A 16,314-nucleotide genomic window follows, 5' to 3' on the forward strand; every position below is an offset into this window, starting at 1 on the left:
TAGGATGGGGGGTATACTAATTTCGTCATTCTGTTTGTAACTACTCGAAATATTCGTCTGAGACCCCATAAAGTATATACATTCTTGATCGTCGTGACATTTTATGTCGATCTAGCCATGTCCGTCCGACTGTCCGTCTGTCCGTCCGTCCGTCTGTCCGTCCGTCCGTCTGTCCGTCTGTCCGTCTGTCCGTCTGTCTGTCTGTCGAAAGCACGCTAACTTTCGAAGGAGTAAAGCTAGAAATTTTGAACAATTACTCTTATTAGTGTAGGTCGGTTGGTATTGTGAATGGGCCATATCGGTCCATGTAAACCGATCTTGGGTCTTGACTTTTTGAGCCTCTAGTGTGCGCAATTCTTATCCGATTGGAATGAAATTTTGCACGACGTGTTTTGTTATAATATACAACAACTGTGCTAGGTATGATTCAAATCGGTCCATAATCTGATATAGCTGCCATATAAACCGATCTTGGGTCTTGACTTCTTGAGCCTCTAGAGGACGCAATTCTTATTCAATTGGAATAAATTTTTGCACGTAGTATTTTGTTATGATATCCAAAAACTGTGCCAAGTATGGTTCAAATCAGTTCATAACCTAATATAGCTGCCATATAAACCGATCTGGGATCTTGACTTCTTGAGCCTCTAGAGATCGCAATTATTATCCGATTTGCCTGAAATTTTGTACGACAGATCCTCTCATGACCATCAACATACGTGTTTATTATGGTCTGAATCGGTCTCTAGCCCGATACAGCTCCCATATAAATCGTTCTCTCTAGTTTACTTCTTGAGCCCCCAAAGGGCGCAATTCTTATTCGAATTTGCTGACATTTTACACAGGTCTCCAACATATAATTTAATTGTGGACCAAACCGGACCATATATTGATATCGCTCTAATAGCAGAGCAAATCTTTTCTTATATCATTTTTTTGCCTAAGAAGAGATGCCGGGAAAAGAACTCGACAAATGCGATCCATGGTGGAGGGTATATAAGATTCGGCCCAGCCGAACTTGGCACGCTTTTACATGTTTATAATTTTTTATACCCACCACCATAGGATGAGGGTATACAAATCTAGTCATTCCGTTTGTAAAATGCAAATTTTGCCCATGAATATTCCACTGAGGAACAGGGGCAAACTTCTCACCTATAAATGAGCGCAGTCCGATTCGAATTTAAGCTCAATGATAAGGGGCCTCCTTTTCATACTCGAGTCGAAACGGCGTGCCGCAGTGCTATACCTCTTTGGAGAGAAGTTTAACATTGCATAGTACCTCACTGCATAGTACCCTCATAGGCGGGCATGCTAACCTCTGCGCTACGGTGGCCTCCGTTTGTAACACCTCGAAATATTCGTCTAAGACCCCATAAAGTATATATATTCTTGAACGTCTCAACGTTCTAAGTCGATCTAGCCATGTTCGTCCGTCCGTGCTGCCGTTTTTGGTAGGTTCCTACCAAAATTGGTAGGTTTCTATTCTCTTGGTAGGTTGGGTAGGCTGACATCAATTTTTGGTAGGTTTTTCCAACATATAAAAATCAATTTTTTGTGTGCCGAAAAAAATCGCCGAGGATAGCTTAAAAATATTTTTTTTCTTCTTGTTGATTCTTTATATTCATGGAGAATAAAACCATGAATGTCGAAGGGCTAAATACTGTTACAAGGGTCTCACTGCTTCAAATTTCCGGAAAAAGGGGCTAAGTTATGATATTGACTGTATCTGGTACGATTGTAAAGGCGGCGTTTTTGTGTTCTTTAATCAGAAAACAGGTATATATGCCAGGTGCATCCAAAAAGGTCAGATCCGGTTCATATTCAAGTATTAAGGGGTCCACTGTAACGCCGTTATATTCATAAATGTTCCAGGAATATAGGGCAGGTGCATACAAATAAGGTCAGATTCGGTGTTAAGGGGTCCACTGTAACGTCGAAAATGGTTAATAAATTCACATTTCTGGGCTCAAACCCTTGAATCGGAAATTTATGAACTCAAGAATACTTATGGGTAGATCGGTGTAAAGAATGCTATATCAAGACATAGGCCAACATTGAACTAAAGGCTGTGATTTCAACAAACAGACGGACGGACAAGTCTAGATGGTGTATAAATACAGACTCAGAAACGGCTGAACCGATTTTCTTGAAATTTTCACAGATGGTGCGCAATGATCCCGTGGTGAAAATAGGGTACCTCATTTTTGATATCTGAAGGGGGGGGCGGACTCTCCCCTTACCCTAATTTTCAGAAACGCCAGATCTCGGAGGTGGCTGGTGCGATTTAAGCGAAATTTTGTGTGCTCTCTTATAGTAGCCTACAAACAACAAATTGGTATCCAAATTTCGGATGGGGTACCTAGAAGGGGGGGGGGGGGGGGGGGGGGGCGCCCCATCCTAAAACTTGCCAAATATATATATATATACACCAATCACGACAATATGGGACTCAAATGAAAGGTATTTAAGATTAGATAACATATATGATATCCAATTGTCGGACCAAGTGTTTGGGACCCCCGCCTCCATCCCTAAATCGGACATTTTTAACGACCATGACAATATGGGACTCAAATGAAAGGTATTTGCGAGTAAAATACGAATCTGATATTCAAATTTGGGACAAAGTTTCTGGGGGTCCGCCCCTTCCCCTCAAAGAGAACTTATTTACTGGTATTTGAGTGCAGAATACGAATCTGATACCCAGATGTGGGACCGAGTGTTTGGAGGGCCGCCCATCCCCGAGAACGTACCCCAAAGAAGAAAAATTTACGACCATAGCAATATGGAACTCAAATAAAAGGTCTTTGGAAGTAAAGCACGAATCTGGTATCAATGTTCGGGAAAAGTGTCTATGGGGCCACCCCACCTCTATAACACAACCCAAATAGGACGTATTTGCTGACCATTGCAATATAAGTCTCAAATAAGAGGTATTTTAGAGTAGAACACGAATCTGATATATATTTTCAAACCCAAGTCACTGAGTGGCCGCCCATCTCCCAAAACACTCGCCAAACCGGTCATGATTGCCAACTATGGAAAAATGGAGCTCAAATGAAGGGTATTTGGAAGTAGACCATGAATCTGACATAATTTCGAGACCAACTGTCTAGTGGACGACACACCACCATAACAACCCCCAAGTAGGACATATTTGCTCACCAAGACAATTTGCGTCTTCAAGACAGTGGAGCTCGATATTCATAGTTTTTAGGGCCCATATCCCAAAACGGACATATTTACTGGCTTTTTCAATAAAGGGTTCAAGTGAATGTTATTTGTGATTAGAAAACAAATTTTTATATCCAATTTTGAGGCCAATGGCAATATGGAGTTCAAATGTATGAGAATAGAGCACGTTGCTGATATATTTTCGGGGCTTAGTGTTTGGGGGACCACCCCACTCCCCAAAATACCCCTAAATCTGACATATTTACCGACCATGTTACTGGGGGTTTAAATGAAAAGTATTGGGGGTAGAGAAAGAATTAAAACTCATTTTCGGACCGTTTTTCTGGGGGTCTACCCCTTTCCCAAAATATCCCACAAACAGCAATTTTTTACTGACCATCGCAAAATGGGGCTCGAATAAAGGTATTTGGGAGTAGAATACGAAATGTAGGACCCCTTCCCCAAAACACCCCCCAAAGGGTAAACATTTTTCGACCATGCAGATATATGCCTCAAATTAAAGGTATATAAGATTATAAAACGAATTTGATAACCAATTTTGGGGCCATGTGTTTGGGGGACGCCCCATCCTGTAAACTCCCCTCAAAACCAATGGAGTTTTATAAATGGTATTTAAGAGAAAAAAAGATTCTGATATTTTTTCAGGGCCAAGTGTCTGGGGGACATCATGAGAAGAATGGAGTACACCTTGCATCCAAACTTAAATTCGAAGACCCATAAAAGTCACATGGGATTCAGATAAAGGTACATATATTGTAAAACTGTTTGTCAAGCGATATACTATTTTCGCAGCATGGTATTTCACTAAAAGCCCTTTAATTGTCGAAAATAAATATTCCAAGGAAAATTTTGTTCCATATAAAGTAAAAGAAGGTGCAGCAGAGCGGGGTCTGTCCAGCTAGTAGTATATATAATTTGTAGTGTTGAAAAAAATATCATTTAATGGACTGCAAATGGAATGGTCAAATGGCCAACTCTTCAGTGGTAGGCATAAAGCCATAAACCGCATTTTAGTTGTAGAACATTTGGTAGGTTTTGATCGGGTTTGGTAGAATTTTTCTTAAATTTTGGTAGGAAATAATGTTCTTGAGTGGCAACACTAATCACGAAAGCGGTCGAAGGCGTACAACAAGCCGCTTGAAATTCTGCACAGATGTTAAGTATTGATGTGGGTCGTTGGAGATTGCTCCCATATAAACCGATCTCTCGATTTGACTCCTTGAGCCCTTACAAGCTGCAAATTTTTGTCTGATTTGGTTGAAATTTTGCCTGCAGTGTTATATTAAGACTTCTAACAACCATTTTAAGTATGGTCCGAATCGGTCTATAACCTGATATAGCTCCCATATAAACCGATCTCTCGATTTGACTTCTTGAGCCCCTTACAAGCCGCATTTTTTGTTCGATTTGGCTGAAATTTTGCGCATGATATTTCGTTACGATTCTCAACAACTATTCTAAGTATTGTCCAAATCGGTTCATAACTTGATATAGCTCCCATATAAGCCCATATCCCGAGTTGACTTCTTGAGCCCCTTACAAGCCGAAGTTTTTGTCCAAAATGGCTGACATTTTGCATGTAGTGTTCCGTTAAGACTACCAACAACTATGGTAAGTATTGTCGGAATCGGTCTATAACCTGATATAGCTGTTATATAAACGGATCTGGGATCTTGACTTCTTGAGCCTCTAGAGGGCGAAACTATTATCTAATTTGTCTGAAATTTGGTACAACGATTTCCCCTTCAACATAATATAGTCTGAATCGGTCTGTAGCCTGAAACAGCACAACAGATATACCGGGAAAAGAACTCGACAAATTTGATCCATGGGGTATATAAGATTCGGCCCAGACGAACTTAGCATGTCCGTCTGTCCATGTTAATTTGTGTACAAAGTGCAGGTCGCAATTTTCATCCGATCGTCTTCAAATTTGGTACAGGCATATTTTTCGGCCTAGAGACAAAGCCTATTGAAATTGGAAAAAATCGGTTCAGATTTGGATATAGCTGTCATATATATGTTCGTCCGATTTGCAGTAGTAATGCAATAAAATGGTCATTTGTTAACCGATTCGCTTGAAATTTTGTACGAAGGATTTGCTCTTAACTCTCGACATTACTGGGAAATTTCATAGAAATCCGTTCAGATTTAAATATAGCTACCATATATATGTTCGTCCGATTTGCAGTAATAATGCAATAAAATGGTCACTTGTTAACCGATTCTCTTGAATTTTGGTACGAAGGATTTTCTCTTAACTCTCGACATTACTGGGAAATTTCATGGAAATCGGTTCAGATTTAGATATAGCTGCCATATATGTATATCGCACGATTTTCACTTCTAGAGCCACTGCAAGCGCTTTTATTGACCAATCCTGCCAAAACTTTGTATAACGCTTTTTTTCACAACTGCCACAATATCTGAAAAGTGTGCTCCAAATCGGTTCAGATTTGGATATATCTCCCATATATATATATTTGTCCGATTTTGAGAAATATTGCAATAAAGTGCGCATTTATTAACCAATTTTCTCAAAATTTGGCAGGAAGAATTTTCTTAAGACTCTCGATATTGCCGTTGAATTTCGGAGAAATCGGTTCAGATTTAGATATAGCTGCCATATCCGTATATCGCCTGATTTTCACTTATATGGTCACTGCAGTCGCATTTTTTAACCAATCATCCCCAAAAATTTTGTGCAGCGCTTTCATCGATGACTACCACAATATCTGTGAAGGTTGCTCGTAATCGGTTCAGATTTGGATATAGCTCTCATTTATATGTTCGTCCGATTTGCAGTAATTTTGCATTAAAATGGTCATTTGATAATCGATTCCCTTGATATTTGGTTGGAAGAATCTTCTCTTGACTCTCGAAATTGCGTCTGAATTTCATAGAAATCGATTCAGATTTAGATATAGACCTCACATATATATTTCGCCCGATTTTCACTTTTAGAGCCACTGCAAGCGCAATTATTGATCAATCCTGCCAAAACTTTGTACAACGCTTTCCTTCACAACGGCCACAATATCTGAGAAGTGTGCACCAAATCGGTTCAGATTTAGATATAGCTCCCATATATATGTTCGTCCGATTTGGAGTAATAATGCAATAAAATGGTCATTTGTTAACCGATTTTCTTGAAATTTGGCAGGAACGATTTTCTTATAACTCTCGACAGCCAGTGAATTTCATAGAAATCGGTTCAGATTTAGATATAGCTGCGATATACGTATATCACACGATTTTCACTTCTAGAGCCACTGCAAGAGCATTTATTAACCAATCTTGCCAAAATTTTGCACTTTCCTTGACGACTTTTACAATATTTGAGAAATGTGTTCCTAATCGGTTCATATTTAGATAAAGCTCCCATTAATATGTTCGTCAGATTTTGAGTAATTTGCAATAATGTTGTCATTTGTCAACCGTAGTTATTACAGTTTGAACATATTTGCTCGAAATGTAATACGGATTGTTGAATAACCCATCTGAAAACATCCGCCGAGGTCCATCAAAATTGGTTCAGAATTGGATATAGCTCCCACACTGTACTTATAGGGTAGGTGTAGGGTGTTATACAGTCGGCACCGCCCGACTTTTGCCCTTCCTTACTGATTTGTTATTATTTTTGTGGGGTTTGGGTTGTGTACAAACATTAAGCATTTATTGAAGAACGAGATCTTCATATTTTTTAAACATTAGCAGGTTTACTCTAATAAAAGCCATATATAGACGTTATTTACAATAAAACTTATAATACAATGTTATAAATGAGCTGGAAATCTCCGTGGGAAGTATTGAAAAACTGGAAACTCTCAAATATACATCCGATTCCATTACATTTCTATTCGATTCTATTCACAGATATTTATTTTCCCTTTTATTGTCTACAAATGTCATTAAAATTCTGGTTATGTGGAAATTTTCTTTTATTTATCATTTCCCTTATCAAACAAGTTATGGAAATGAGCCTAATCACTTCCACCACAGTGTAGTGCTAAGACTGACACACCACCAACAACCAAGTCGATTTTGTTTTTGGCCAGCGAGATGCATATGAAAGTGCAGTCATAAAAAAAAAGAAATAAAAAATATCAAAACTTGGTTCAAAATAACCAAACGAAGAATGTGAAGATGAAATTGAGAACAGTGTTGCCACAAGGCAGAGAAAAAATTCTATCAGTATTAGTAGCAACAAATGACCAATTTACATTTTATTGTCATAGAAAACTTGGTCAGAATTTTATTTTTATTAAAAATTTCGTGAAATTTTTATAACTTCAACAATAGGATGGGGAAAGGTTGGATTAGGTTTAAGTGGCAGTCTGTCATCAGACTTACTCAGACATTTTCGTCCATTGTGATACCACAGGAACAGAAGAAGGAAGATGGCTTCTAGTACCTACCGTTGAACCACCCAGATCGATTTAAAAAGCCCAATAGCTTGCGAATGTTCACATCCGCTAAATAAGACGGGTGGCTAGTGCGGGACACACACTCAGTAGATATTCTAAAGTCTCTTCTTCTTCGATATCTGCAAAAGTCGTGGCTGGCAACCTTCAGTCTGTCAGCATGTTTTCCGGATGGGGATAAATGGCATCTGTTATGACCTTGAACGTAGGAAACAATTATGGCACAGCAGTTCCAAAACCTGATACAGATTCGATATACGAGGGCTGCTATTATATGTGCTAAACACTCAAATTTTTATCATCAAACATGGTTTTAGTATTTTTCAAAGTATCCTCTAGCATGATTTAAACACTTTTGCATGCCCTCAAACTAATTGCCGAAGCTGTTTTTCCACTCCGATTGAGACACCTACAAAACATGGCTATTCAACGCTTCAACAGTATTTTCTGGCAAACAAATCATTGAAATCATTAACCAAGCATTTTTATCTTAATGTGCGGGGAAAAAAAATAAGTCATTGGGCGCCAAGTCAGGAATGGTACGGCGGATGACCTTTGGTGTCGACATTTTAGCCGGTCAAAAAGGCCCTGGTGGGAGCACGCATTATCGCGGTAAACAATTCTTCTTCTCTTGTTCGTTTTTCGAATTTGTCTCCAGAATTCAATCAAATTGTGGTGTACCACTCAGAATTGACCGCCCACATTTCTCAAGTGAAAAAGCCGCCATATGAACAATCTGTACTCTACTCCCAAGTGTCTTTCTTTTGAGTCCTATATTACCGATTTGCTAAATATTTCCGGTTTGGAGGGTATTTAAGCGGGTGGTCACTTCGCCTTTAGAGTAAATATAAGATTCGTGCTCTACTTTCAAAAACATTTCATATGAGCCCCATAATGGCATGATCGGTAAATAAGTTGTGTTTGAGGTGGGGTGGACCCCAGGGCCTTTGTCCCGAAAACGAATATCAATTTCTCAAAAATCAATCAATTTCCACCCCAAATAGCTTTTATATAATAGGGAGGTATTTTGGGGTGGGCGGCTCCCCAAACACATGGCTCTATTTTGTCGTGATTGGTCTATATATCCATTAGGCGGGTTTTGAGCGGCCTCCGGGGCACCCGACCGGAACAATAGAAACCATGTTTTGTTTTTGGTGACTGTGAGAGTGCCAAAAAATTCTAAGATCTGGTATTTTTGATAATTAGAGCAATGAAAAGTGCTTTTTAGGCGAGACATTTCGACTCAAATATGGATATCAAATTCGTGCTCCACTCCCAAATCCTTTTAATTTGAGCCCCATATTGTCATGGTCGGTAAATATGAACCGTTTGGAGGGTGTTTTGGGGTAGTCGGAAATGAGGTCCAGTTTAGGGGGTGATTTAGGGCGTACCCCCAAACATGTGGCTCCAAAATCTAATTCAATATGTGTTTGTTTGTCGGTTTGTTTGTTCCGTATAGACTCAAAAACGGCTAAACCGATTACCTTAAATTTTTCACAGATTGTGTAGGTTGATATGGAAGGAAACATAGGCTATAAAAATTTTTGATATCGGCAGGGGGGCGGACCTTCCCCCCTATCCCAAAAGTACTACCCAAAAACTAAAGTGGACCGATCGGGACAATAAGGCATTCAAATGAAAGGTATTCAAGAGTAAAGTACGAATTTTATAATAAAAGTTGGGTCGAAGTACCTGGGGGGCCGCCCCAGCCCCAAAACCCCTTAAAATAGGTTTATTTGACGATCATGACAATATGGGACTCAAATGAAAGGTATTCGGGAGTAGATTACGAATATGGTCAGTAACTTGGAATAGGCTTTATAATTTGTTGATAACGAAAGGGGACGGACCCTCCACCGTTACCCCAAAACACCACCCAAAATCAATCTGGACCGATCGGGACAATATAGATATCAAATGAAACGTATTGGAGAGTAGAATACGAATATGTTAATAAAATTTGAGTCTAAGTTCCCAACGGAAATGAAGTTCAGTTTAGGGGGTGCTTAAGGGCGTAACCCAAAAAACTTGGCTCCAAAATTCGATATAAAATTCGTTTTCGACTGTCAAATACTTTTCATTTGAGTCCCATATTGTTATAATAGATCAAATAACCCATTTGATGTATCTTTAAGAGGAAAAGCGCCACCTAGACGTGAACGCAAATTTTAATGTCATACTCGTAATCAAATTGCAAATTTTTGCAAATTTTGCCCATGAACATTCCACTAATGAACAGGGGCAAACTTCTCACATATCAATGAGTGCAGTCCGATTCAAGTTTTAAGCTCAATGATAAGGGGCCTCCTTTTTTTATTTTTTTTACTCGTAATCTACTCCTAAATATCTTTCATTTGAATCCCATACAACCATGGTCGGCTGATATGCCCATTTGTGGATATTTGGGTATGTGGGGCGATCTCCCATTACTCGGACGTAATTTTGTATGTCATATTTGTAATCTACTGCCGAATACTTTTCATTTGAATCCCATCTTGATAGGAACGTCGAATATATCTGTTTAGAGGAGTTTTGGTATTGGGGCGGCCCTCTGGCTACTTGGACCCAAAATTTATCACGATATTCGTTTTCTAGGGGGAGGGTCCGCCACCATCCGATATGTAACCAGAAAGGAAGGGCAAAAGTCAGGTGGGTGACGACTGTATAATACCCTACACCTAGCCTATAAGTACAATGTGGGGCTATATCCAATTCTAAACCAATTTTGATGGACCTTGGCGGATGTTTTCAGATGGGTTATTAAACAATCCATATCACATTTCGAGCATATATTCAAATTTTAATAACTACGGTTGACAAATGACAATATTATTGCAAATTCGCCAAAATCTGACGAACATATATATGGGAGCTATATCTAAATCTGAACCGATTTCTATGAAATTCACCATAAATTTCGAATGTCAAAAAAGAAATCGTTTCTGCCAAATTTCGAGAGAATCGGTTAACAAATGAGCACTTTATTGCAATATTCCTCGAAATCGGACGAACATATATATGGAAGCTATATCTAAATCTGTACCGATTTTGAGCAAACTTCTCAGATATTATGATAGACGTCAAGGAAAGCATTGGGCAAAGTTTTGGCTAGATAATGCGCTTGCAGTGGCTCTTGGAGTGAAAATCGGGCGATTTACATATATGACAGTTGTATCTAAATCTAAGCCGATATCTATGAAATTCGCCATAAATTTCGAGTAGGTCAAAAAAAATTCCTTTTTGCCAAATTTCGAGAGAATCGGATAAGAAAAGAGCACTTTATTGCAATATTTCGCAAAATCGGACGAACATATATATGGGAGCTGTATTCAAATTTGAACCGATTTCGAGAAAACTTCTCAGATATCGGTGTGGACGTCAAGGAAAGCGTTGCGCAAAGTTTTGGCAAGATTGGTCAATAAATGAGCTTGTTGACCCCCTACACTTCGAACTGATTTTGTGTGCCAGTTTCGTAATCTACTCCCGAATACCTTTCATTTGAGCCCCATATTGATTTGGACGTTCAATTCGTCTGCTTTTAGAAGTTTTGGAGTTAGGGCGACTATTTGGGTACTTGGACCCAATTTTTAATACCATATCCGTATTCTAATCTTCAATACCTTTAATTTGATATCCATATTGTCCTTATCGGTTCACTTTTAATTTTGGGTGGTGTTTTTGAGGTAACGGGGGAGGGTCCGCCCCCCTTTCGATATCAACAAATTAAAAAGCCTATTCCTTCTTCCTGACGATATTCATAATCTACTCCCGAATACCTTTCATTTGAGTCTCATATCGTCATGCTCGTCCAATAAACCTATATTAGGGTGTTTTGGGGTTGGGGCGGCCCCCCAGTTGCTTGGACTCAATTTTTAATAGGAAATTCGTACTCTACTCCTGAATACCTTACATTTGAGTCCCATATTGTCATGGTCGTTATACTTTTATTTTTGGTGTGTTTTGATCTCTGGCGTTCCTTGAAAGAAACTTAAATTAAAATTCGGCAGAGCCCGGCTGGATTTTGAACGTGGACACACGGAGCAACAGCGAGAGACGTTGCCGTTGTCCAGAGTTCCAAGCCATCAATACAACTTGCAAAAGATGCACAAATAACATAGAGGTCATGTAGTCGTGTGAAATAATTCCATTACAACAAAGAAAATGTTAAAGGAAAAGCGTGCTAAGTTTGGGCATGCGGGATCTTATATACCCTCCACCATGGATTGCATTTATCAAGTTCTTTGCCCGGTATCTCTTTATAGACAATCTAAGGATAATAGATAAGAATTGCTATGTTATTGGAGGTATATCAGGTTATGGAACGATTAGGTTAGGTTGGATTAGGTTGAAAAGAGGGTGCATATACTAATCCGCCCCATGCCACTATGGACATACACCTAAGCCAGTAATCGGCTTGTTGTGCGTTCTAAAACCTATAAGGTAATCACTAAAAATAATTCGGTTAGGTGATTACGTTAGGAATTTCGTGCTACTTACAAAATCAAAATCCCCCAGGCCCACTCTGTCCTCTAGTTTTAATCCATCCGTGTATCATGATATTCCAGATGGCAATACTAGGCTTCCGTCAATCCAAGACTGTGCCGATGGCAGCAGTGCCTCGCACTCGACTTCAAGGTTCATCTCAGATATTGTGTCTCCACCTAAATCTCGGAAACCTCTTTCCTTTCTTCCAGGTTTCCTATCGTCGCCTCGATTATACCGCGATAGTATGAATTGCTCCCATTCTCAATCCATTCTCCCATTGCCTTAAGTCTCATAGCCGCAGTGGCTGCCTCACACTTAATCTGTATGTCAATGGGTCGGATATCTAGAATAGTCTCCAGTGCCCTAGTGGGCGTGGTCCTCATAGCTCCGCCTATGGCAAGACAACATGGGCTCTGAACTTGTTGTATGGTCCTTATGTTTCACTTTTTATGGAACGACAAGTATGGTCCTTGTTTTGGATGTATGAAGTAGAATAGTAGAGGTCATTGTGCAAATTTTCAGCCAAATCGGATAAGAAATACGCCCTCTAGAAGATCAAGAAGTAAAATCGGGGTTCGGTTTATATGGGAGCTATTTCAGGTTATGGGAGAAGAGAAGTTAGTGTAAGAGGTGTCAAACTTGGTGAATGTTGTACTTACACCGTAGACACGTTTTCACGGTATACTCGATATAAGTTCGACCCACAAATGTATGGCCCTTGAAGCCTCCACACCTAATATGGTTGAAAAGTCTCCTAACCAAAGACGAAGCGCGTACCATACTGGTTGGTGTGTTGTGATCTCTGGCTTTCCTTTTTCATTCCAAAAAATCTTCGATCATTATTAAGCTCGTGTTATTCAAAATTTTAGAAAATTAGAAAATTTAATTTTCGTAAAAAATCTTATTTTCTTAAAAAATTTGATTTTCTTAAAAAATTTTTTCAAAATTTTAGAAAATTTGAAAATTTTATTTTCGTAAAAAAATTTATTTTCTTAAAAAATTTTGTCAAAATTTTATTTTTATATTTAATCTTTTCAATTTTCGTAAAAAATTTTGTCAAAATTTTTCAAAATTTTAGAAAATTAGAAAATTTCATTTTCGTAGAAAAATTTTATTTTCTTAAAAAATTTTGTCAAAGTTTTATTTTTATATTAAATCTTCTTTTTTTGTGAAAATGTTCAATTTATATTGTTATAGAATTTTTTTTGTACAAATTTTGTATTTATAAAAAATTATGTCAAAATTTTATATCTTAAAAAAATTTTGTTTTCATATTTTCTTGGTATTTTTAAAAAAATTCAAAATTTTATTGTTGTAGAAGTTTTTGGCAAAACTGTATTTTACGGGGCAGTTCACAAAAAATCTAATTTTGTGCATACCCCCTAATTTTGACCCCAGGATCTCGAATATGTATTCCGTTTTTGGGGCTCGGGCCCGTGGATTCCCCTGGCGGTCTGCGGCCGGGTTTGAGATTTTCTTCTCCTCCATATTTCCAACAGTGGGAAATAGCAAAAATATTTTAAATAAAAGTATTTGCCTTCCAAAGTTTTTTTTTTAAAAAAAAGCGCAATCTTTTTTAAAAATTTTTAATTTTTTTGTAAATATGTATTTTTTTAATTTAGAGTCCTTCTAGAGCTTGATTTTTTGTATATTCGTAATCTCTTCGTTCATACCTTTAATTTGATACCCATATTGCCTAGGTTGAAGAGGTTTCAACATTCTCAAGACCCCGTAGGTCCTTTCCCGGGTCAAAATTTGGGCCTTTGTTTCCATATTCGTAATCTACTAATCAATAGCTTTCATTTGATACTCATATGGCCTAGGTTGCACTACTTCCCCCCAAGGGGGTTTTTGGCCCCTAGGGGGGTCCACGGGCCCGAGCCCCAAAAAGCGGATTTCATATTCGAGTTCCTGGGGTCAAAATTTGGGGGTATGCAGAAAATTAGATTTTTTGCAAACTACCCCATAAAATACAGTTCTCCCTTTTTTTCCATCTTGGATTTCCATAAAAAATTCCGTCAAATTATATTTTCATAACAAAAAAATTGATTTTTAAATATAGTTTTTTTTTTTAAGTTGGCAACCCTAGCACCAAGAGAGATGGTTGAAATACAATGTTTTTAGGCCTAGTTTAAGTAAAAGCATGACTAACCTGTTCCACATTTTGTTTGGTTTGATTCGGCCAGACAATATTCCTTCTGAAGTTTTGATGCACGTTGTTGCTGTTGTTGTTTTGGTTGGCGCTGCTGCTGCCATTACTGGAGATGCTATCATTGTTGCTGCCACAGCCGCTGCTATTGCTGCTGCCACTAATGGTCGTGGGGCCCCTGGAGGCGGCAACTGGCTGATAATGATTAATAACTTTTTGATTAAATTGTTGAGGCTGCTGTGGTGTTGATCCTCTAGAGGCGTCAGAGGCCCCAGTGACATTCACCGGCAGTATTGCAGCATTAGCATTTGTCTGGCTTAAAGCCTGATTGAAGGCTTGTTGGCGTAAATGTGTCAGCGAGGCTTGCATATTTTGTTGTTGTTGCTGCAGACCAGCATTGGAATGGCCATTAAAAGTGGGCCTCCTAGCAGGCAAGGCTGGAGGTTTGTCCGTGGCTACTTTGACGCTGCCGCCACCACCACTGCCGCCGGCATTGGTCTTAGTTGTCCCATCATCATCATCTGCGTCATCTTTTTGTGGGCTGTCAACCGGTTCATTGTTGGCCCCATTCTTGCAGCTCTGTTGGTGTGCTGAAGAAGAAAAACTTACAGTTCCGTCTTGAGCTGAAGATGCTGCCACCCCATTGGGTTTAAGGGGTACGGGTGGTGGACCATCACGTTTAAGAAAACCTCCGTTAACAACTCCTCTGCCGACGCCACCATTAGATGTTGTTGTGCTGGCGTTGCCACCGCTATTGTTATTTGGCTTTGGCAAACAATTGTTATTGTTGTTGCTGTTGTCGCTAGAATGTATGTCATAATCCAATGATTTGCATTGATTATTGCCGCCCCCACCGCTGCTACTGTTCAGCGAAAGTGAACGGGCAAAAGAGCTCTTGAAAAAGCGACATGGCAAATTGAAATCGAAGTCAGGCGGTGAGGCATTCATCGGCGAAGTCAAATCCAAAGAATCCATGGTGGTGGCTATGACAATTGCTTGAACTGTTATTTGTTTGGTTTTGTTATTTTTTTGTTTTTTTTTTTTTGGCAAACACAACACCACACATGCACACAAATTCACTGAAATATTTAGGTTTTGTTGTTTTATCAATTCCACACACGTTTCTAAGGCCGGCTGTATGCTTTTTTTTAATATTTTTGCAAGCACTCACTTATTAAGGAATATTTTATGATTTCTTTTTTTCGGGTTTCCTTCTTTCTCCTTCCAAAAATTCTTCTATACGTCAACTTGACACTTTGTTTTGTTTTGCTTTTATCTCATTTTCATTTACATGTTTCATTTTTTTTATACACACTTAACACTTCTCTTTAGAATAATTGGTAACAAATTTGAATAAAACAATCATCACCCCAATTATGATTTTTTTAATTAAGTAGCAAAGTAGTATTTTCAATAAAACACATTTTACTTTTCTGTTTTCCAAAAAAAAACCAATCAGTCGTCGCCTCACGTCATTACCACTCGCACGTTTTTTGTTAACTAACAACACTCTGGAAAATTGTATGGATACCAGCGGTCACACGGTAACAGTAACAGCAACAGCGCAACAGCATTAAGTTCTTTATCAACAAATGCCTTAGCTTAACACGCAGTTGTTTGTACGAAAAGCCCATTGCTCTTGTACTCACACAAAACATTTAACATTAACCGTTTTCAGTGGCTCCACTCTTGTACTCTCTCTCTCTCTCTCTCGCATTAAGATCTCCCCTAACAGAGTGTGAGAAAAATGTTAACGATGTTGTTGATCAACTCACTCACCACCTTTTGTTTTTTGTTTTTTAGTAACAGTGCATGCCCTGTAATCAACAGGTATTTCATTTTCACCATGCCGGTGTTTTAACAGTGAGATAGAGAGACAAAGGCATCAAAACTTTTCTCACGGTCTGTTGGGTGTGTGTGTGTATGTTATTATTCAACAGGCTTGTAAAGGGGTGGATATGCAAATGCATTTTGCATTTTAAAAAATAAGTGGTCATCAGTGTGTTCTTTTGCCGCGGGGTACCAAGGCGGAAGTGCTTAGTTTGGGTGGTGTGTATT

General features: G+C 38.8%; 1 protein-coding gene across 1 annotated transcript in view; it reads right to left on the minus strand.

The window, feature by feature from the left end:
- The window catches only part of LOC106082947 (homeobox protein 5), a 248,653-nt gene extending 232,915 nt beyond the window's left edge, over window positions 1-15,738 (minus strand). Inside the window, exon 1 of the mRNA XM_013245714.2 lies at window positions 14,260-15,738. Coding sequence (XP_013101168.2) covers window positions 14,260-15,231 — 972 coding nt within the window. The 5' untranslated portion in view covers window positions 15,232-15,738. The remainder of the gene's footprint in view (window positions 1-14,259) is intronic.
- Window positions 15,739-16,314: the final 576 nt, after the last annotated feature.

This window comes from Stomoxys calcitrans, chromosome 1 (assembly GCF_963082655.1).
Source record: "Stomoxys calcitrans chromosome 1, idStoCalc2.1, whole genome shotgun sequence".
In the NCBI taxonomy this organism is placed as follows: domain Eukaryota; kingdom Metazoa; phylum Arthropoda; class Insecta; order Diptera; family Muscidae; genus Stomoxys; species Stomoxys calcitrans.